Source organism: Salmo salar, chromosome ssa12, assembly GCF_905237065.1.
Source record: "Salmo salar chromosome ssa12, Ssal_v3.1, whole genome shotgun sequence".
NCBI lineage: Eukaryota > Metazoa > Chordata > Actinopteri > Salmoniformes > Salmonidae > Salmo > Salmo salar.
Window position 1 is genome coordinate 77,574,967 of NC_059453.1, and position 22,087 is coordinate 77,597,053.

Below are 22,087 nucleotides of genomic sequence, written 5' to 3' on the forward strand. Positions count from 1 at the left end.
ACAGTTATCTAAGTAAATGACAGCAGTATAAAGGGAAAAACATACCAAGACTGAAAATCTAAGTGGATACAATACTGACTTTATTATGATGAGGTAGGCCTATAATGGCTGAGTGCAAAAAGACAGCTTTCAAAATCAGGCAGCAGTCAGTGAATGGTTCAAAAACCGATCCATGTCACGAGCTCTTGTGAATTCCTCTCCCTACACATGTGGTCTTGATCACCCTACGGTGGAGGTTCTGTTGCCTGAGAAACTTCTGGAACCTGAACTCAGCATGGAGGACCACAGGAGCGGGCACAAGCAGGGCACTGGGCTCCCTGTCTGGGTCTTGAAGGCTGATGACCTCCAGGGGAAGGACAGGGCCTTTGTAGATATCAGGGGTAGCAAAGGGGCGTGCTCGCCCTGACCAGGGCACAATAACCTGGGGTCTCCGCCAGCAGTTCATGGAGCGGGACTGGGCCCTGGGGGGCAGCTGGAGGGAGTCAACCAGGCCCAGACGCTGCAGCCTCCAGGACTCCCCGGCCAGGGGCCTCTCAGTAGAAAGTGGGGTCTGGACTCTGAAGCCAGAGAAGGTAAGGTGTCGTACCTCAGACTTCAGACCCTTCTTAGAGGGGGCCGGCTTGGGTTTCTCTGCCACAGTCTCGTACTCCTTGCTTTGAGGAGGGCGTCTGGGCGCTGGTTGATTGGTACGACACTTAGAGGGTTTGGAGGCTTTTTGATGAGGAGGGCGGGGCCGTCTGATCTGGGAGCCCTCAACAAGCAGGTTGACCCCTACATACTGAGGCACCTCCACTGCTGCCTATAGACAGAGACAGAGAGAAAGAGAGATGACATCTGTACAACCTCTTATTCAGGGGTACATTAAACTTCCCTTTCCTAACTAAAAGGCATACATAAACACACCTCACCTGTTTGTATATAAGCTGAAAGCCCCCAGTGTATGCCCCTCGGTCCAACCGACGGTCCAGGACCACCCGTAGAGTGTCCTCCTGCACGGCTGCACACAGGCGTGTTGTCACTGCTGTAGAGGGGGCCATGGTGGGGCTGGCATTGATCTCTATCAGCCATGGCCTCAGGTCACGACCTTTGGAACAGAAGATGTTCCACCATATTAGTATCAACCTATTTATCCTGCTACTGGTCACTATGACTCCTGTTTACATGTACAGTGCCTTGCAAAAGTATTCAGACCCCTTGGATTTCTTTACATTTTATTGTTACAAAGCGGGATTAAAATTGATTTGTCATTTTTTTTTGTCAACAACAAAATACTCTGTCAAAGTGGAAGAAAAATCAGTTTTTGTAAAAATATATATTTTTAATGAATAACTGAAGATTTTCAAGCAGATTAACTCAGCCACTCAGGAACATTCACTGTCTTCTAGGTAAGCAACTTCTGTGTAGATTTGTGCTTCAAGTTATTGTCCTGCTGAAAGATGAATTAATCTCCCAGTGTCTGGTGGAAAGCAGACTGAACCAGGTTTTCCTCTAGGATTTTGCCAGTGCTCATCACATTAATTTTTTATTTAGAAAAATTCCCCAATCCTTAACGATTACAAGCATAACCATAACATGATGCAGCCACCACCATGCTTGAAAATATGGAGAGTGGTACTCAGTAATGTGTTGTATTGGACTTGCCCCAAAGATAACACTTTGCATTGCCACATTTGTTGCAGTATTACTTTAGTCCCTTGTTGCAAACAGGATGCATGTTTTAGAATATTTGTTATTCTGTACAGGCTTCCTTCTTTTCACTCTGTCAATTATTTTAGTAATGTGGAGTAACTACAATGTTGTTGATCCAACTCTGTAACTGTTTTAAAGTCACCATTGGCCTCATGGTGAAATCCCTGAGCGGTGTCCTTCCTCTCCGACAACTGAGTTAGGAAGGACGCTTGTATCTTTGTAGTGACTGGGTGTATACCATCCAATGTGGAATTAAAAACTTCTCTATGCTCAAAAAGGGATACATTTTTTTTACCCATCTACCAATAGGTGTTCTTCTTTGCGAGGCATTGGAAAACCTCTCTGGTCTTTGTGGTTGAATCTGTGTTTGAAATTCGCTGCTTGACTGAGGGACCTTACAGATAATTGTATGTGTGGGGTACAGAGATGAGTCATTCAAAAATCAATGTTAAACACCATTATTGTACACAGAGTGAGTACATGCAACTTATGTGACATGTTAAGCAAATTTGTACTGAACTTATTTAGGCTTGCCATAACAAAGAGGCTGAATATTTATGACTCAAGACATTTCAGCTTTTCATTTTTAATTAATACATACCTATCTACCTCAAATACTCCAGTATCCCTGTACATTGTAAATGTGGTATTGGAACTGACCCTGTATATAGCTTCCTCTCTTATGTTTTCTTTACCTTTAGAAAGTATTCGCACCCCTTGACATTTTCAAAATTTTATTGTGTTACAGCCTGAATTTCAAATGGATTAAATAGTGTTTTGTTTTGTCACTGGCCTACACAATACCCCATAATGTCAAATTGGAATGATTGTTCTTCAATTTTTTTACAAATTCATTAAAATTGAAAAGCTGAAATGACTTCAGCCAATAAGTATTCAACCCCTTTGTTTGTGTTTTAGTTTGTTTTTCCAATGCCTCGCAAAGAAGGGCACCTATTGTTAGATGGGTAAAAAAAAAAAAACAACAACCACACATTGAATATCCCTTTGAGCATGGTGAAGTTATTAATTACACACTTTGGATGGTGTATCAACACACCCAGTCACTACAAAGATACAGGCGTTCTTCCTAACTCAGTTGCCGGAGAGGAAGGAAACCGCTCAGGGATTTCACCATGAGGCCAATGGTGACTTTAAAACAGTTACAGAGTTTAATGGCTGTGGTGGGAGAAAACTGAGAATGGATCAACAACATTGTCAATTAGGTTGCTATTGTGGAGTAACTACAGAGTGAAGAGAAACATGCATCCTGTTTGCAACAAGGCACTAAAGTAATACTGCAAAAACAATTGGCAAAGCAATTCACTTTTTGTCCTGAATTCAAAGTGTTACAGTGCATTCGGAAGGTATTAAGACTCCTTGACTTTTTCCACATTTTGTTACGTCACAGCATTATTCTAAAATTGTTAGAATATTTTTTTTTACTCATCAATCTACACACAATACCCCATAATGACAAAGGGAACAGTTTTTTTTAAAACATTTTTGCTGTTTCCATTGATCATCCTTGAGATGTTTCTACAACTTGTTTGGAGTCCATCTGTGGTAAATTCAATTGAATGGACATATTTGGAAAGGCACACACCTGTCTACATAAGGTCCCACAGTGACAGTGCATGTCAGAGCAAAATCAAGCCATGAGGTTGAAGGAATTGTCCGCAGAGCTTTGAGACAGGATTGTGTCGAGGCACATATCTGGGGAAGCACTCCACCAGTAAGGCCTTTACTGTGGAGTTGCCAGACGGAAGCCACTCCTCAGTAAAAAGCACATGACAGCCTGCTCGGAGTTGGCCAGAAGGCACCTAGAGGACTCTGACCATGAGAAACAAGATCCTCTGGTCTGATGAAACCAAGATTGAACTCTTTGGCATGAATGCCAAGCGTCACATCTGGAGGAAACCTGGCACCATTCCATCGGTGAAGCATGGTGGTGGCAGCATCATGCTGTGGGGATGGTTTTCAGTGGCAGGGACTGGGAGACAAGTCAGGATTGAGAGAAAGATGAACGGAGCAAAGTACAGAGAGATCCTTGATGAAAACCTGCTCCAGAGCGCTCAGGACCTCAGACTGGGTTCACTCTAGGTTCACCCTCCAACAGGACAACGACCCTAAGCACACAGCCAAGACAACGCAGGAGTGGCTTCGGGAAAAGTCTCAGAATGTCCTTGAGTGGCACAGCCAGAGCCCAGACTTGAACCCAATCGAAAATCTCTGAAGAGATCTGAAAATAGCTGTGCAGCAACGCTCCCCATCCAACCTGACAGAGCTTGAGAGGATCTGCCGAGAAGAATGGGAGAAACTCCCCAAATACAGGTTTGTCAAGCTTGTAGTGTCATACCCAAGAACATTTGAGCCTGTAATTGCTGACAAAGGTGCTTCAACTAAGTACTGAGTAAAATGTCTGAATACTTACAGTTGAAGTCGGAAGTTTACAAACACTTAGGTTGGAGTCATTACAACTAGTTTTTTAACCACTCCACAAATGTCTTGTTAACAAACTAAGTAACTAAGTAATTTAAAAAAAAATTGTTAACGATTATTTCACTTATAATTCACTGTATCACAATTCCAGTGGGTCAGAAATGTACATACACTTCGGTGACTGTGACTTTAAACAGCTTGGAAAATTCCAGAAAATGCTGTCATGACTTTAAAAGCTTCTGATTGACTAACTGACATTATTTGAGTCGTTTTAGAGGTGTACCTGTGGATGTATTTCAAGGCCTACCTTCAAACCCAGTGCCTCTTTGCTTGAAGGTACCACGTTCATCTTTACAAACAATAGTACGCAAGTATAAACACCATGGGACCACGCAGCTGTCATACCGCTCAGGAAGGAGACGAGTTCTGTCTCCTAGAGATGAACGTACTTTGGTGCGAAAATTGCAAATCAACCCCAGAACAACAGCAAAGGACCCTGTGAAGATGCTGGAGGAAACCGGTACAAAAGTATCTATATCCACAGTAAAACGAGTCCTATATCGACATAACCTGAAAGGCCGCTCAGCAAGGAAGAAGCCACTGCTCCAAAACCGCCATAAAAAAGCCAGACTACGGTTTGAAACTGCACATGGGGACAAAGATCGAAGTTTTTGGAGAAATGTCCTCTGGTCTGATGAGATATCAGTCAGGAAGTTAAAGCTTGGTCGCAAATGGGTCTTCCAAATGGACAATGACCGCAAGCATACTTCCAAAGTTGTGGAAAAATGGCTCAAGGACAACAAAGTCAAGGTATTGGAGTGGCCAACACAAAGCCCTGACCTCAATCCTATAGAATATTTGTGGGCAGAATTGAAAAAGTGTGTGCGAGCAAGGAGGCCTACAAACCTGACTCAGTTACACCAGCTCTGTCAGAAGGAATGGGACAAAATTCACCCAAGTTATTGTGGGAAGCTTGTGGAAGGCTACCAGAAACGTTTGACCCAAGTTAAACAATTTAAAGGTGATGCTACCAAATACTAATTGAGTGTATGTAAACTTCTAATCCACTGGGAATGTGATGAAAGAAATAAAAGCTGAAATAAATCATTCTCTCTACTATTATTCTGACATTTCACATTCTTAAAATAAAGTGGTGATCCTATCTGACCTAAAACGGAATTTTGAATAGGATTAAATGTCAGGAATTGTGAAAAACTGAGTTTAAATTTATTTGGTTCAGGTGTATGTAAACTTCCGACTTCAACTCTTATGTAAATGTGAAACTTTAATCCATTTTAGAGGCTGTAACGCAACAAAATGTGGAAAAAGTAAAGAGGTCTAAATACTTTCCGAACGCACTGTATGTTTGAGGCATACAATACAATACATTACTGAGTACCACTTTCCATATTTTCAAGCATAGTGTTGGCTGCATCATGTTATGGGTATGCTTGTAATCGTTAAGGACTGGGGTATTTTTCATGATAAAAAAAGAAACGGAAAGGAGATAAAGCACAGGCAAAAATCCTAGTGGAAAACCAGGTTCAGTCTGCTTTCCACCAGACACTGGGAGATTAATTCACCTTTCAGCAGGACAATAATCTAAAACACAAGGCCAAATCTACACTGAAGTTGCTTACCTAGAAGACAGTGAATGTTCCTGATTGGCCAAGTTACAGTTTTGACTTAAATCTACGGCAAGACCTGAAAATGTTTTTTTAAATAATGATCAACAACCAATTTGCCAGAGCTTGAAGAATTCTTAAAAGAATAATGGGGAAATGTTGCACAATGTGTGGAATGCTCTTAGAGACTTATCCAGAGAGACTCACAGCTGTAATCACAACCAAAGGTGCTTCTATAAAGTATTGACTCAGGGGTGTGAATACTTATGTAAATTACATATTTTTTGTATTTAATTTTCAAAAAATTTGCTAACATTTTGAAAAACATGTTTTCACTGCCATTATGGGGTATTATGAGTAGATGGGTGAGATTTTTATTTTTTTATTTAATCCATTTTGAATTCAGGCTGTAACACAACAAAATGTGGAATAAGTCAATGGGTATGAATACTTTCTGAAGGCACCATATATATATATATATATATATTTTTTTTTATTTTGTATTTTTTTAATTAGTTATACTATTTTGATATTGATTGATTACTGCACTGTTGGGTAGAGCTTGCAAGTTAAGCATTTCACTGTACTTGTGCATGTGACAATAAAACATGAACTTCACTGCCAATAACAACAAATACTGATGCCACTGACATCATTCACACCTAGCATGAAGTCGGCTCCGTAGAGTTCAAAGCTCCCTCGGCGTGACTCCACCAGGTCTTGGGCAGTCTGCAAGGCGTGGACCACAGCCTTCTTCATCCCTGGGACCACCACAGACCCCCACTGTGCTGCTCGGCCCTGCCCAGACAGGAAGGCCCGGAACTGGTCACATGACCACATGTTGTCCTCAGGCACCTCTGGGTGACGCTGTTGGGAGGGCTGAAAGTGCTTCTGTATGGAGTTGTTACACAGGTGGACAGAACTGGAAGAAGGGGGATATAGAGGGGAACAGAAGAGATGAGAGCATAGGAAATTAGCAACAAGGTGAAATGTTGAATCAACATGGAAAAATGGCAATAACAACAGGGTAAAAATGTCCCCCTTACCTGTCCAGTGTCTCAACTGAGTAGGGCTGGGTGGAGAAGCGTAGGTAGCACTTCTTATAAAACCAGACAGTGAGAGGGTTCCAGTCAGTCACCAGGAACCACTGGCGGAGGTCAAACTTGGTGCCGTGGACCAGCAGAGGGCGCTCCAGGTACTTCTGCACCACCCACTTACTATCCTTGATCAGGGCTGGGTCACTGTCCACCAGCCTCAGGATGTCATCCAGCCGCTTGGCACACATGATGCCTGCACAGGTGGAGGGACATGGAAGGGACACAAAAACAAAGTTACTGTAGGCCTACACTATAAGCAGCATTAAATAAATATTAAAGGTAAATACAGCATGAGGATACAGTTAAATAAAGTACTACTACACTTGTCTCTTCTTCCCCTCTTGGAACTCACCTCTGCCCCGGGACTTGGCCCCGGGTTTGACTATCCAGATGTTGTGGATGCCATCTGTGTCTAGCTGTGGATTGACATCACGAAGCTTGCGCAACATAGCCTGACAGCTGTTCACATAGTGAAAACTCTCCTCTATCTCTACACCATCACTGAGAGAGGGAGAGAGTGAGAAGTGCCACTGAGATACACTGACAAAGAGATGCATGTACTGACATGACAGAGACACATAATGATCATACTATATGGAGTACTCACTGGACAACCAGGTAGTAATTGTGGATGAACTCCAGCCACTCTTGTTCTGTTAGGGATGGTGGTGTTTCCAAGGCAATGTCTATGTCATTGTGTTCCAAGCTGTCCAGGAAGTCCTGGCAAACTTTTAGTGCACTGTCAATCATTTTGGAGGCCACCAATGACATGGCTCGACGCTTGCATGCTTTTTTCTGACCTAAGGGATTGGACAAGACAATGAAGCCTGTAGCTCCGTTTGACCTAAATTGGGGGGATTGAGGGGGTATGCCTCTTTTTGTGAGGAATACCTTACTTTGACATGATTGGTCAGTTGATCCAGCTGTGCCACCTCCCTCTCCCTCTCCTCGCTCACCCCGAATCCTCTCCACAACACACTGTATAAGGCTGGTGCATGCTGTCCTCCTGTAGTCCTCTATAGAGAGAGAGAGACAGAGAGGGAGAAATAGAGCAAGTCAGATAGAGGTTGCCACAGGAAGGTTGCCCCCCCACGCCTAAAAGTATGGAAAATGAAAGGGAAGGAGAGGCAGTACTGTAAATCCCCCTAAGACTATAGAAGTGAGGCATTCCGATAGAGAGGGGGGGGGAATAGGCAGATCAGAACGCGGGGTGCGAAAAGAGACCGGTGAGGATTCTGACCAATAAAGGCATGTTTCTCATCCTCTGCCCCCAGCCTGTAGCAGCGTGGGAAGAAGGAGTCAAGGTCTGCAGCATCAAACCAACGCAGGTTCCTCAGGTTCACACACAACCCAACCTGAGACAGAGAGAGACAGAGAGAGAGACAGAGAGAGAGAGAGAGAGATGGAGGAGACAGGCATAGCCTACATAGGTGTGGTGAGTATAAAAATGATCAAAGACTGTGAAAAGGTAAAGAGTTTGTTCTTTTCAGGGTCTCCCATGTGAAAGCCATCAAACCTTGGTGGTGAAGGTGCCTGCTTTGGCATAGTGATTGGTCATCTGTTCCTTTCGCAATGAGCGGTTGTCCACTGTCTCTCTACGCGTCGTCCAATAGAAATATGACGTTTCGTTCCTCACCATGCGAGACTAAGATAGATGGGCAGGGGAAAGACATAAAAACTGTGTGCTACACCCCCCCCCCCCCACACTTCCGTTCTATTACCATGAGGTCATACATGTCATCTGGGTCTTCCTCTCTGTCGTCTGGGCTGTCTAAGCAGAGCATAGAGGGAGATTACAATCTAGGATTTAGGCTAATGGTCAATGATAGTTAGAATCAAATACTACAAGATTTGCAGTGGCCTTCCTGTCTCACCATCTTCATCATCACTGTCATCAGCATCATTCCCATCATCTCCACGGCACCGGCTCCAGTGCTGGTTTGGGCGCGGCAGGCGGCGCTCTACCCAACCCCTCGCCTTCAGGGCAGCCCGAACCACAGGGTATGGACCCTGTATGGAGAACACCATACGCATCTGAGGGAAAAAGACACACAGAGAGAGAGATATAAAAAGTATCTACATGACCTTAAGTATCACATATATAGAGGGTTGTCCTATTTTAGATTCTTACCTTTACAGCTTTGTCGACCAGTACTTTTGCTGTCCGCAGTCTCTCTGGGTTGATGATGGGCAGGTTGAGCAAGCTGCGCCTCACTCTTCCCTCACCTGGTGGCGCTGATATACACACATACATAAACACACAACTCAGATACAGCGGCGGTAATAACCACTTTATAAGCTACACATTCAAGTCAAACTGTATTCTCATCTACTGTTAGTTGATGGTACTGTTATAAGTGTACCTAAGCCAAGTCCATGTTTAGTATGACTGGTTAGTCAGTGTTAAGTGTCTGAAGGTTCTGGGTGTAGGTGTAACCGATGTGAAATGGCTAGTTAGTTAGCGGTGGTGCGCGCTAATAGCGTTTCAATCAGTGACGTCACTCGCTCTGAGACTTGAAGTAGGGTTTCCCCTTGCGTTGCAAGGGCCGCAGCTTTTGTGGCGCGATGGGTAACGATGCTACGTGGGTGTCAGTTGTTGATGTGTGCAAGGGTCCCTGGTTCGAGCCCAGGTTGGGGCGAAGAGAGGGATGGAACCTACACTGTTACATAGGCTTACATGGGATTTGCTGTAGGCCCTTCTCTGTGGTGAGGTTCAGGAACATTTGAGTGTGTTGCTGGCACAGGGCTTTGCTCTGCTGGTCTTTACTGGGGTCTCTCTCTCCTAGAGGTTCTGAATATGAGGAGCGAAAACACAACTCCATTCATCTAACATGGGGTTTGGGGTACATATAGTAATACAGTGTTCTAGCAAAGGTGAGCACTGTTCTGTATTTAGTCACATCAAAACACGTTGCTGTGGCAATGACGTTGAACAGTTAGCAGAATCTACTAACAAGTAAATAACATGACATGCTAGACGCTCTTTAAGGGAAAACATAACAACATCATTACATCCCCATGTAGGCCTAATGTGCACAGCAGATAGATATGCCATGAAGTTCACAAACCCTTGGGAGTGTAATTGAAGCCTATACCTTGACCTCTTCAGGCCAGCATTGAAAGAGCAAACACACTGCATTTTAATACCTGGCCTCTGTATTCAAACATTTGACAATCTGACATTCTAGAGTGGGACCTCATGATTTATTCAACACTCTTCATACATACACTACCATTCAAAAGTTTGGGGTCACATAAAAATGTCCTTGTTTTTGAAAGAAAATCATTTTTTTTGTCCATTAAAATAACTTCAAATTGATCAGAAATACAGTGTAGACATTACTAATGTTGTAAATGACTATTGTAGCTGTAAACGGCAGATTTTTTATGGAATATCTACATAGGCGTACAGAGGCCCATTATCAGCAACCATCACTCCTGTGTTTCAATGGCATGTTGTGTTAGCTAATCCAAGTTTATCATTTTAAAAGGCTAATTGATCATTAGAAAACACTTTTGCAATAAAACTGGCCTTCTTTAGACTAGTTGAGTATCTGGAGCATCAGCATTGGAAAACAGGAGTGATGGTTGCTGATACTGGGCCTCTGTACGACTACGTAGATATTCCTTTTTTTTTTTTTTTTTATCTGCCATTTCCAGCTACAATGGTCATTTACAACATTACAATGTCTACACTATTTCTGATCAATGTTATATTAATGGACAAATGTGCTTTTCTTGAAAAAACAAGGACATTTCTAAGTGACCACAAACCTTTGAACGGTAGTGTACGTACATACATACTGTATATACATTTGTTCCTTGTCTTTGGCAGACAGATGATTACAGCTGGCTTCCCTCACCACTGTCAATGCATGTTGTTGGGCTTCCATCAGCTCCCCAGTCTCCCTCCTCCCTCTGCCCTGGCTGGACACACTTTGGGGGCTTGGGGGCCTCTTCTTTTAAGTTGTTGTTGTTTGGCTTGATCAGTTTGCCATAGTAACTGTAAAAATAAGTCACAAGTTATTGTGAGGTTTCAATTAAGGATAACTATAATATCCAATGCATGATTACAAGCACATCATATCTGTGCAAATGTTTGCATTTGCTGTTTATCTAATGCACTGTGTGTGTCCTGTTAGTGCTGTGGGTTGTTATTAGATGCAGTGACCTATAATGTGGATCAAATTGCTGAGCAGAGATAGCTTGGCTACACCTGTCACGTTTCTTACACCCTGGACAGGGCAGTGTTACACCTAACCTGCTACCTTCTTCAGACAGTGGAGCAGCACTGGCCCCGTTCTAAATAGCTTAGCTATAGGATATCTGTGACATTCACAGAACAACACAGGAGGATACTTTAGCTAAGGGACTAACCAAAAATCCTCAATGACAAAAATTAACCTTGTCATTGACCAGGCAAACACAAAAATAGAGTACCTCTTTCTCATACCAACACTTCCGTATTCGTGATTTTGCTGTTGGTTTACAAGACACCCACACTTCTAAAGACACCTGCATCGACTGCACTGACTGTGACGCCACAATGATCAAAGTGATTGCACGACTGCGCGTAACATTTTCCCAGGAATACATTTCGCAATTCCTCGCACGTTCTCTGCTTATGGGGGTGGGGGGACTATTTGTCATACAGCGATTTTTAGGGTATAGGTCTACTTCACTCACCTCATCGGATGTGGTGCGTTCTCCAGTTTGCAGGGTCGCACCTGCGCAATCTTCACATTGCCATTTCTCTCTGCTGCCTGTTTATTGTCTCCATACCAACACGGTGAACAGGACCAAGACATGTGAAGAGTTTTGACTAGAAGGGATACATCTTATGTCAGAATTGACCAGAATTGACTTTTAGTTGCAGGTTAGGAGAATTTACGCAGCAGGCTAGGAGAATTAAGTTTAGGAAAATGATTAGGATGGCTAAAATGAACAAAAATGCAACTGTAGACGTCAATTTGACATAAACTGTATCCCTTCTAGCCATGGCCCACGCGAAGGCAGTGAGAGGGCTAGGTTACATAGGCAAACGTTTTGCTCAAAGCAAAATACATGCAATGTATTTTGGATATTTCATTCATTCAGATGAAATTACCTCAATACATCATTCAATTTAATTTACTGCACGACCCTGCTTGTCTCATCATGAGTGGTTAATTCATCTATGGAAATCTAGAAAGTAAGAACTGATATTTGTGATGGGTAGCATTCTGCTCTTGAAAGGTTGTTGGATTGTCTACAGTGAACAAAAAAAATCGCAGTTTTATTACATTGTTGCAATATTTTAAGCTGTAGAAAAACGTGTCAGATTTTGATGTATGCTTATGACCACTAGGTGGCGGTCAATGCCCGCATATGAAAAAAAGCGCATGCATTGATATCTATCCATATCGCAACCATGTTTAACGGATATTTAAATAGAAAATCAGGAGAATCCCACTCCCACGGCCAATTGCTCCCTGTGGGATATGTCATATGACTGTGCAAGGTCCTGGTTCTCATCCTATGGATCCAGGGACATGTCAGGGCCTAACTCTCATAATGCAGCTGGTGAAGTAGTGAAAATCTCTTACTTTTTTATTTAGATTTTTACCATAACATGAGCTACTGCATAATACAAGCTATTTAAAATACAGCATTGGCAGTAGACCTACTGTATCTACTGGTATATGAGGCAACTCTCATGGTCGCCTACCTGGAGACCAGGAGGGTAGAGAAACTCAAATCTAGCCTTATGGCCTCTATTACCTAACCACCATCATGTAAAGCTGCTATCTGGGTAGTCCTGTGTCCTGTAAGAAAATGCAAAATTCTAACGACCATCATGTAAGCTTTAAAACAGATGGAGTCATTGAATCCTATTCATCGAATCAGATGGTTTTTTCATCACAAAACCATTTGATATTGTAGGTGAATGAGAGGCTGAATAGATATTGGAGGCCCTAAGCACAGAGTTTCTAAACCTAGAAGCGCAAACCCAGAGGCACGACACTTCCGGGAATGCTTGCGAAACAGACCAAACAGACCAGGCCTGGGTTTGGGGTTTGAGAAGTCAATGAGAGAAGTAAAAAATGATCTATTAGTTCTCTAAATCTAAAGACACAACCTAGATTCAAGCATTTTCCTGAAGTAGTTGAACCTGTTATTACTTCAACCTCGTGAAAGTGCCAAACTGACATGTTTGATTTTCCTCAAAAACAACTTTATATCAAAGGAGTGTCTTTGATTTGACGGCCTGCACATGCGCAGTTCAGCACGAGAGACGACCGTTAGACCCGATAATGTGTTTCTACGCATGACATCACCTACGGGGATTTCTATTGGAGATTTCTATTGGAGATGTTCATACTGGAGTCTTTACCCTAAGCCTGGGTGGATTGTACAATAGAAATAGAATGAATAGGAAGGGGATCTCCATTCAATTCAATGATGGCATAATGGATAGACTGGCAGCCATTTGAGTGTAAAAACTGGTTGAATTGTTTCCACGTCATTTCAACAACAAAAAAATCAATGTGATGATGTTGAATCAATGTGGAAAACTGATTGGATTTGAAAAAATGTATCAACGTAAGGGAATTTTGTCTTTTTTTCACCCAACTTTTAACCTAAATCCAATGATGTGGTGACATTTTTTGTTGATTTCACCGTTAGTTGACAACTCAACCAAATGTAAATCAAAACTAGACGTTGTACTGATATCTGTGCCCAGTGGGTTTCAATCTGTGCTGTGATTTGTTGAGTCAACAAAAATACACACTTAGAAAAAAGGGTTCCAAAAGGGTTCTTCGGCTGTCCCCATAGGATAACCCTTTTTCGTTCCATGTAGAACCCTTTTTGGTTCCAAGTCAAACTCTTTTGGGTTCCATGTAGAACCTTCTGTGGAAAGGGTTTTACATGTAACCAAAAAGGGTTCTTCGGCTGTCCCCATAGGATAACCCTTTTTCGTTCCATGTAGAACCCTTTTTGCTTCCAAGTCAAACTCTTTTGGGTTCCATGTAGAACCTTCTGTGGAAAGGGTTTTACATGTAACCAAAAAGGGTTCTTCAAAGGGTTCTCCTATGGGAAAGCCGAAGAACCCGTTTAGGTTCTAGTTAGCACCTTTGTGTGTACCATGGAAATTATTGCACCACAATACCAGGCAGCCATTGCGAGTGTACCCATGAGTTTATTAGTCAGGGTTAGAGCTTCCAAGCCCGTTCTATTCATTCTATTTCTATGGATTGTACTGTGTGCTTTTGTCCCGTTTTTTCTCATTTAACATGAACTGAAGGGCAGGTGGGCTTTGTGCTGATTCAGATCTCAACTCATACACATTTAATGATGCACATCCACTGTTTGCACAATCACTTATTGAGTTGCTTTAAATGCCGGTCAAACTCATTTTACTACACAGGTGGTTGTACCATGTCATGAATCTTCATGGCCATAAGTTCACCGTCCCTCACACCAGAACAGATATCCCTTCTTCTTCTCAATGTGTTTGTGAAATTCAGATTAGTAGTGAGTGTATCCCCTCCTCTCTGTTATGGCCAGTAAACCTTTATGGGTGTTTGAAGAGGATGCCACTCCATTTGGAGGGTAGAGTAAACACAGATCAGCTCCAGAGGTTTATATGGTAAGAAAGGAAAGGAGGTTTATATGGCAAGGAAGGGAAGGAAGCAAACAGTGGGTACAGTGTGTGAGGGTAGTGGGGGTGTTGAAGAGAGGATGAATATATTATGTACAGTGCAGGGGTGAAAATCTGATATCAACTTTGGAGGGGACAATTACATTACATTTTCTCAAGAGCAATTCCTGAGGGGGACACCAAAAGTAGTGCTGTAACACATAGCCTACGTTTAATATGGTGAATGTATATTGGGGAACCAAAGAAATAAGGTGTTTGCCGTACTCCTAACTACCGGTACCCAAAACTACACAACTAATCACAACAGCAATACCATTGCCTTTAACAAATCTTAGTTCAGTCACCAGTTTAAGTTGAGAGTGGAGGTATCCATGGCATTTTCCAATTATGTTCCTATTTTACAAGTAAAAAAAATTGAGAACCTTTCATCTTGTTGTTGCCACCTTCGTTGTCCGCACCTAACCTCACTCTCTTCGATTCACTCTCTGCGCGAAAACTCAATACCACAGACAATTAGCTGATTCTTGCCAGTGACGCACTGGCATCAGTCATTACTATGGCAATTTAAAATGCTGCTGACCATAGCTCAAATAAACCTTGTCGACGATCAAAATACTAAATCTGGTGTTCAACCTTCCCAAGTTCTCTCACGCCACCCCGCTCCTCCGCTTTCTCCACTGGCTTCCAGTTGAAGCTCGCATCCGCTACAAGACCATGGTGATTGCCTACGGAGCTGTGAAGGGAACGGCACCTCCATACCTTCAGGCTCTGATCAGGCCCTACACCCAAACAAGGGCACTGCGTTCATCCACCTCTGGCCTGCTGGCCCCCCTACCTCTGAGGAAGCACAGTTCCCGCTCAGCCCAGTCAAAACTGTTCGCTGCTCTGGCACCCCAATGGTGGAACAAGCTCCCCTCACGACGCCAGGACAGCGGAGTCAGTCACCACCTTCCGGAGACACCTGAAACCCCACCTCTTTAAGGAATACCTAGGATAGGATAAAGTAATCCTTCTAACCCCCCCCCTAAAAGATTTAGATGCACTATTGTAAAGTGGTTGTTCCACTGGATATCATAAGGTGAATGCAGCCATTTGGAAGTCGCTCTGGATAAGAGCGTCTGCTAAATTACTTAAATGTAAATGTTGCCAAACAAAGACTCAACAAACTTACCTGAGACTCCCTGTCTCTGCCAGTCTGTCGCTGCATATCTGTCCCCAACTCTGTCTGTGTGCCATCTGTTGCCTGCTCTGCCTAATGACATCATTGTGAAACATTTCCATTAGAATTTCATTTCTTTCTTATGAACATTTTATCAACTAGTCTTTGAGATATTAGGCTACTAGGGTTCTTACTTTGCGTTTTGGTGTACTGGAAAATACTCTGATGTCCATCTTTTTTCTGCCATTTTCCTGCCATTTTTCTACCTGGTTGGCTACACACACACAGTATGTAGGTTATTTACAGTAGGAGATGGGCTTCTATCATCTTATCTTTTATCATTCTATATGGGCTTCGATCTAAAAGGTAGCTAGCAAATGTGAAACGGATTGCAGTGACAAGAGTTGACAGCTGTATGAGTTCACCATTTACACAACATATGCTGCAACCTTTTGTCATTTTAATCGTTTGTTTCATATTGGCTGGCTTCTAACAATAGCTGAATTTGCAAAGCTAGCGAGCACCAAGTCAGTGGTGTTTGCTATAATCTTTGCTACCCGGGTTAAATAAAGGTGAAATAAAATATATAAATAAAAGTTCCCTTGCGACAATTTAGATTTTGCAACGAGACCATTAAATATATTTAAAACAGTGGTAGAAGAGAGTGTAGTTCTGTTCAGTTTATCGCTAACCTTATCACAGGGACTTTGAAGCACTAACTTACATGCATGCTGATCTTGGAATAAATTGACGATAGCAAAGATTCCATCTTTGACGACGCCACATAAATGGAATAGGTACTAGCTAGTTTAATAGTTAATATTGGATTAACCTCACGTCAGTTACGTGCATTGCGTGCCTTTCAGACAGTAGATACGACCTCTCTGTTACGGAGCAAGCTAAGGAACTGGCAGTGGATCAAACCATTGTGAGGCAAAGGGTGGGGGGGTCGCAATCTTTTGAAACTTAAACACGAGCTATTAAGTGTCTATAATCAGCACAATTGCTTTCATTGCGAATTATTAATATTATTTAAATTATATAGTTATGTTTCAGTGATATATTGGGGGGGACAAATCATATTTTTCCCAGGATGGGGGGGTCGCGTCCCCCCCGTCCCCCCCGGGATTTCCGCCCCTGGTACAGTGTGTGGGTGTGTGTGGTTGTGTGTGTGTCAACATGTGTATGCATGCATGTGTGTGCGTGCCTGCATGTGTCTCTATAGAGAGAGGGGCTCTCTGTCCATTGGGCCATTGTCTTTCAGTCTGTGCAAGCCATCTCTTTCTCTCGGTCTCTCCTCCTACTCCACCTCCATCCCTGCGTTCCAGAGTTTGTGGCAAACAGAGAGAGGGAGTGGGGTGAAGGCAGGGAGACACACAGCGGTTCAGACAGCTGCTGTGGTCCTTCCAGTGTGAGGAGCCTCTGTCCAGCTAGGCCACGCCCCCGCTTCTCTGCCTCACAGAGCTCCATTGTCCCCACCATGACTGCCTCTACTATTGTGATGTCATAGTTTATCATTCCCATAGCTGTGCGGTTGCTGCTAGGGTAAACTGCAATTCACATTTTATTCGGGAGAGAATAATCACTATTACACATGTTGACACGAGACACACACACACACACACACACACACACACACACACACACACACACACACACACACACACACACACACACACACACACACACACACACACACACACACACACACACACACACACACACACACACACACACACACACACACACACACACACACACACACACACTTGTTTTCTTCTCTTTCTTTTTAACCAAGAGGAGGAGATCCAGGTTCTCATATCAACTAGTACTCTCTGGTTCAGAATCTTCTCCTGTGGATGAATCTGTGACTCATATGTCATGGCAGACATAAACATACCTTCTGTAACCTCACCCTTTGACCCACACTTTATCATCCCTCATTTGAATCCATTTGCATGGCAGTTGGAGCTCCCTATGTACCCCTGCTGAGTTTGACATGCAAATCAAACTTTTTCTTTCTCATCCAGCCCAGGTGACTCTGGCTCATTTTAAACCGGGGGTGTTAAAAAAATATGTGGGGCATTAGGGTGGGGGTCTCCCCCACTTCCCCTCATTGGGGGCCTAAAGCCATTAAGGTGGTCCGGGGGGCATTCTCCCCTGCAAAAAAAGAAGGAATTTCAACAGCTAAATGCATGAATTTGGTACACTTTGAGATGAACATTGAGAGATTAGAACATTCAGAGATATTTTTTCAGGTAACTTCCCACCTGCCACAGCAGACGCTGCCAGTACTCAATTACAGTTGCCACTGTGGGTCTCTCTACTCCGGAACACTCTCTACTCTGGAACACATCTACAAAGCATTGCCAAAAAAAACACTCAACAACTTCAAACATAGACTCTGACCTGTCCAATGAGCCAAACTGATTAAAGAATGCCACAGTACCCAAACACCCTCTCTCTCTCTCTCTCTCTCTCTCTCTCTCTCTCTCTCTCTCTCTCTCTCTCTCTCTCTTGCTCTCTCTCTGTCTCTGTCTGTCTGTCTCTCTCTCTCACATACACACACAAATTCTGTGCAACTTCTGGCGTGCGTTTACCGTGAACACTGGGTCTGTACTCACTTTAAGTTACACTTTTAACAGTGGCCAAGTAGGCTACTGTGGCTAATTGATCATAATGTAGGCCTACCAGATTGGCCTACCATCAAAACGGTTCCATAACTTCTTTAAAAAAATATATTTTTTATTTCACCTTTATTTAACCAGGTAGGCCAGTTGAGAACAAGTTCTCATTTACAACTGCGACCTGCCCAAGATAAAGCAAAGCAGTGCGATACAAACAACACACAGTTACACATGGGATAAACAAACGTACAGTCAATAACACAATAGAAAAAATCTATATACAGTGTGTGCAAATGTAGTAAGATTAGGGATGTAAGGCAATAAATAGGCCATAGTGGCGAAATAATTACAATTTAGCAATTAAACACTGGAGCGATAGATGTGCAGAAGATGAATGTGCAAGTAGAGATACTGGGGTGCAAAGGAGCAAAAAAGTAAATAAGGTAGTTGGGTGGGCTATTTACAGATGGGCTGTGTACAGGTGCAATGATTGGTAAGCTGCTCTGACAGCTGATGCTTAAAGTTAGTGAGGGAGATATAAGACTCCAGCTTCAGTGATTTTTGCAATTCGTTCCAGTCATTGGCAGCAGAGAACTGTAAGGAAAGGTGGCCAAAGGAGGAGTTGGCTTTGGGGATGACCAGTGAAATATACCTGCTGGAGCACGTGCTGCGGGTGGGTGCTACTATGGCAGGGTTTTACCTAGCAAAGACTTATGGATGACCTGGAGCCAGTGGGTTTGGCGACGAATATGAAGCGAGGGCCAGCCAACGAGAGCATACAGGTCACAGTGGTGGGTAGTATATGGGGCTTTGGTGACAAATGCATGGCACTGTGATAGACTACATCCAATTTGCTGAGTAGAGTATTGGAGGCTATTTTGTAAATGACATCGAAGTCAAAGATCGATAGGATAGTCAGTATTACGAGGGTCTGTTTGGCAGCATGAGCAAAGGATGCTTTGTTGCAATATAGGAAGCAGATTCTAGATGTAATTTTGGATTGGAGATACTTAATGTGAGTCTTGTAGGAGAGTTTACAGTCTAACCAGACACCTAGGTATTTTTAGTTGTCCACATATTCTAAGTCAGAACCGTCCAGAGTAGTGATGCTAGACGGGCGGGCGGGTGTGGGCAGCGATCGGTTGAAGAGCATGCATTTAGCTTTACTTGCATTTAAGAGCAGTTGGAGGCCACGGAAGGAGTGTTGTATGGCATTGAAGCTCGTCTGGAGGTTTGTTAACACAGTGTCCAAAGAAGGGCCAGAAGTATACAGAATGGTGTTGTCTGCGTAGAGGTGGATCAGAGAATCACCAGCAGCAAGAGCGACATCATTGATGTATATAGAGAAAAGAGTCAGCCCGAGAATTAAACCTTGTGGCACGCCCCAGCCAAAGGTCCGGACAACAGGCCCTCCAATTTGACACACTGAACTCTATCTGAGAAGTAGTTGGTGAACCAGGCGAGGCAGTCATTTGAGAAACCAAGGCTGTTGAGTCTGCCGATAAGAATGCGGTGATTGACAGAGTCGAAAGCCTTGGCCAGGTCGATGAAGACGACTGCACAGTATTGTCTTTTATAGATGGCGGTTATGATATCGTTTAGGATCTTGAGCGTGGCTGAGGTGCACCCATGACCAGCTCTGAAACCAGATTGCATAGCTCAGAAGGTGCGATGGGATTCGAAATGGTCGGTGATCTGTTTGTTAACTTGGCTTTCGAAGACTTTAGAAAGGCAGGGTAGGATAGATATAGGTCTGTAACAGTTTGGGTCTAGAGTGTCTCCCCCTTTGAAGAGGGTGATGACTGCGAAAGCTTTGCGATCTTTAGGGATCTCAGACGATACGAAGGAGAGGTTGAACAGGCTAGTAATAGGGGTTGCAACAATTGCAGCGAATAATTTTAGAAAGAGATGGTCCAGATTGTCTAGCCCAGCTGATTTGTAGGGGTCCAGATTTTGCAGCTCTTTCAGAACATCAGCTATTTGGATTTGGGTGAAGGAGAAATGGGGGAGGCTTGGGCAATTTGCTGTGGGGGGTGCAGAGCTGTTGACCGTAGTAGCAGCCTACAGTAGCAGCCAATGTGTGGTGTTCAATGTAGGCCTATATTCCATGAGTCTTTTGAAAAAAATATGCAGGATATGACATTAACCTGTCTATACACTTGTCCTTCAGACAAGGAGGTGACTGAAAATATTGTTGTTTGATGCAAGAAACCACTTTACAAAAAATTATGCTAACATCTGTCTATTGACTACTTAGCTATTCACAACCGTCTCAAAATACAACACTGCCACTTCAAGAAATAAAAAAAGCTATTTACCTGACTCGCTTTTCAAAGATGGCTAGAAATGCACACATTTTTTGCTCTTGTAGGAAGCAATCACTCCTTCATTGTTGACTAGAAATTAGTTATAACTGGGCTAATAACTCACAAACTACCAAAGAATATGAACAAATGTGCACAGGTGGCTTCATGCAGCTCTCGCTCTGATCTCAAAACAAGCCAACAACTCCTCATCCTGTAAACAAAGTCCAGTTCAAAGTGAATGTCACAGATCCAAATTTGGCAATGGCTATTTGCATATATGTCTACTGCAGCTCTGATTGGTTATAGTGCACCGGTCTGTGTAGAGCAGGTATTCCCAAACTGGGGTACGCGCAATGCCGTCGATAAATAAAAATGTGATTCACATTAAAAAAATATATGTAAAAAAAATATATATATAAAAAACAATTATAATAATCGTCACATTTTCAAACAGTCAATTTATATTTTCCAACGGGGCTATACATTTGGGTGAGGTTTTTTTCTTGCCTGAGTAGCCTCTTTTCACTGCCAAAAATAAAAATAAACCATCTAGTGTTCAGCAAAATAACAACACAATGACAAATACAGGTAGCCTAGTCAAATAATTAACATCCAATCACATTAACTGTTACTCTCTTGCGGGAATTCCACTAACGGACCATATGTAGCTAAACGTAGCTGCTGCTCATTCCGTTTGCTCGAAAATTGATAAATGGTTAAAAAAAAGTAAGGCCCGCGTCCATAGAGACACATACCAGCTCTACTGGTAATACTGCTACTTCCAGCAGTACTACACCTGCACCTGTCGACGACACAAGTTGTTCTGCTTCCACGAGCACATCCAATGCTAGAATCAGTAATTCTACATTCGTTGTTAGCCCAGCTAGCATGGAGACTGACAGTTGTGAATCTGATGCAGCCAAAGAGCTACTGCCCCCTTACCCGGGAAAGCACCGAACAACAGACAGGGACGTTGGACCATCTAAGAGGCGCAAATATGATGAGAACTACATTGATTTGGGGTTCACGTATATTGGGAGTAGTGCCTTTCCTCAGCCACAGTGCTATCTCACAACTCGATGAAACCTTCAATCTTGCACAGTCATTTAGAAACAAAACATTCCAATTTGAAAAATAAGCCACATGAGTTTTTTGAGCGAGAATTAAGATGACTTTCCAGGAGTAAGACATGTATAAAAGCAACAGATACCATTAATAAGAGGGGCTAGAAGCATCTTATATGGTGAGCTACCGAGTGGCTAGGACAGGCAAGCCCCATACTATTGTGGATGACTTAATTCTTCCTGCTGCTGCGGATATGGCTGGGACAATGCTGGGGGAAAAGGCCAAAAAAACTATACAGACAATGCCTTCATCAAACAACACTGTTTCACGATGCATCGGTGACAAGGCAGGAGATATTTTGAAACAATTACTGTTTCGCATACAAGCCAGTGAATTCTATGCGTTACAGCTGGATGAGTTAACAGACGTGGATGGCCT

At 43.0% G+C, this 22,087-nt stretch overlaps 1 protein-coding gene across 8 annotated transcripts; it reads right to left on the bottom strand.

Annotated features, from left to right (window-relative positions):
• Positions 1-59: 59 nt before the first annotated feature.
• On the bottom strand, positions 60-13,358 carry LOC106565803 (tubulin monoglycylase TTLL3). Of its 8 annotated transcripts, none has more exons than XM_014133354.2 (15): positions 11,537-13,358; positions 10,625-10,853; positions 9,528-9,641; positions 8,982-9,085; positions 8,725-8,884; positions 8,572-8,621; positions 8,367-8,495; positions 8,091-8,205; positions 7,747-7,866; positions 7,458-7,650; positions 7,203-7,351; positions 6,800-7,043; positions 6,416-6,675; positions 909-1,084; positions 60-799 (listed from the first exon to the last, which is right to left on the bottom strand). In XM_014133354.2, the coding sequence occupies exons 2-15, from the start codon at positions 10,650-10,652 to the stop codon at positions 176-178; spliced, it is 2,466 nt and encodes an 821-aa protein (XP_013988829.2). In that variant the 5' UTR covers positions 10,653-10,853; positions 11,537-13,358; the 3' UTR covers positions 60-175. The 8 variants fall into 8 exon arrangements, with proteins under 8 accessions (XP_013988829.2, XP_013988831.2, XP_013988830.2 ...); XM_014133356.2 differs by having other exon boundaries at positions 10,664-10,853; positions 11,537-13,357; XM_014133355.2 differs by having other exon boundaries at positions 10,647-10,853; positions 11,537-13,357.
• Between the last annotated feature and the right edge of the window lie 8,729 nt (positions 13,359-22,087).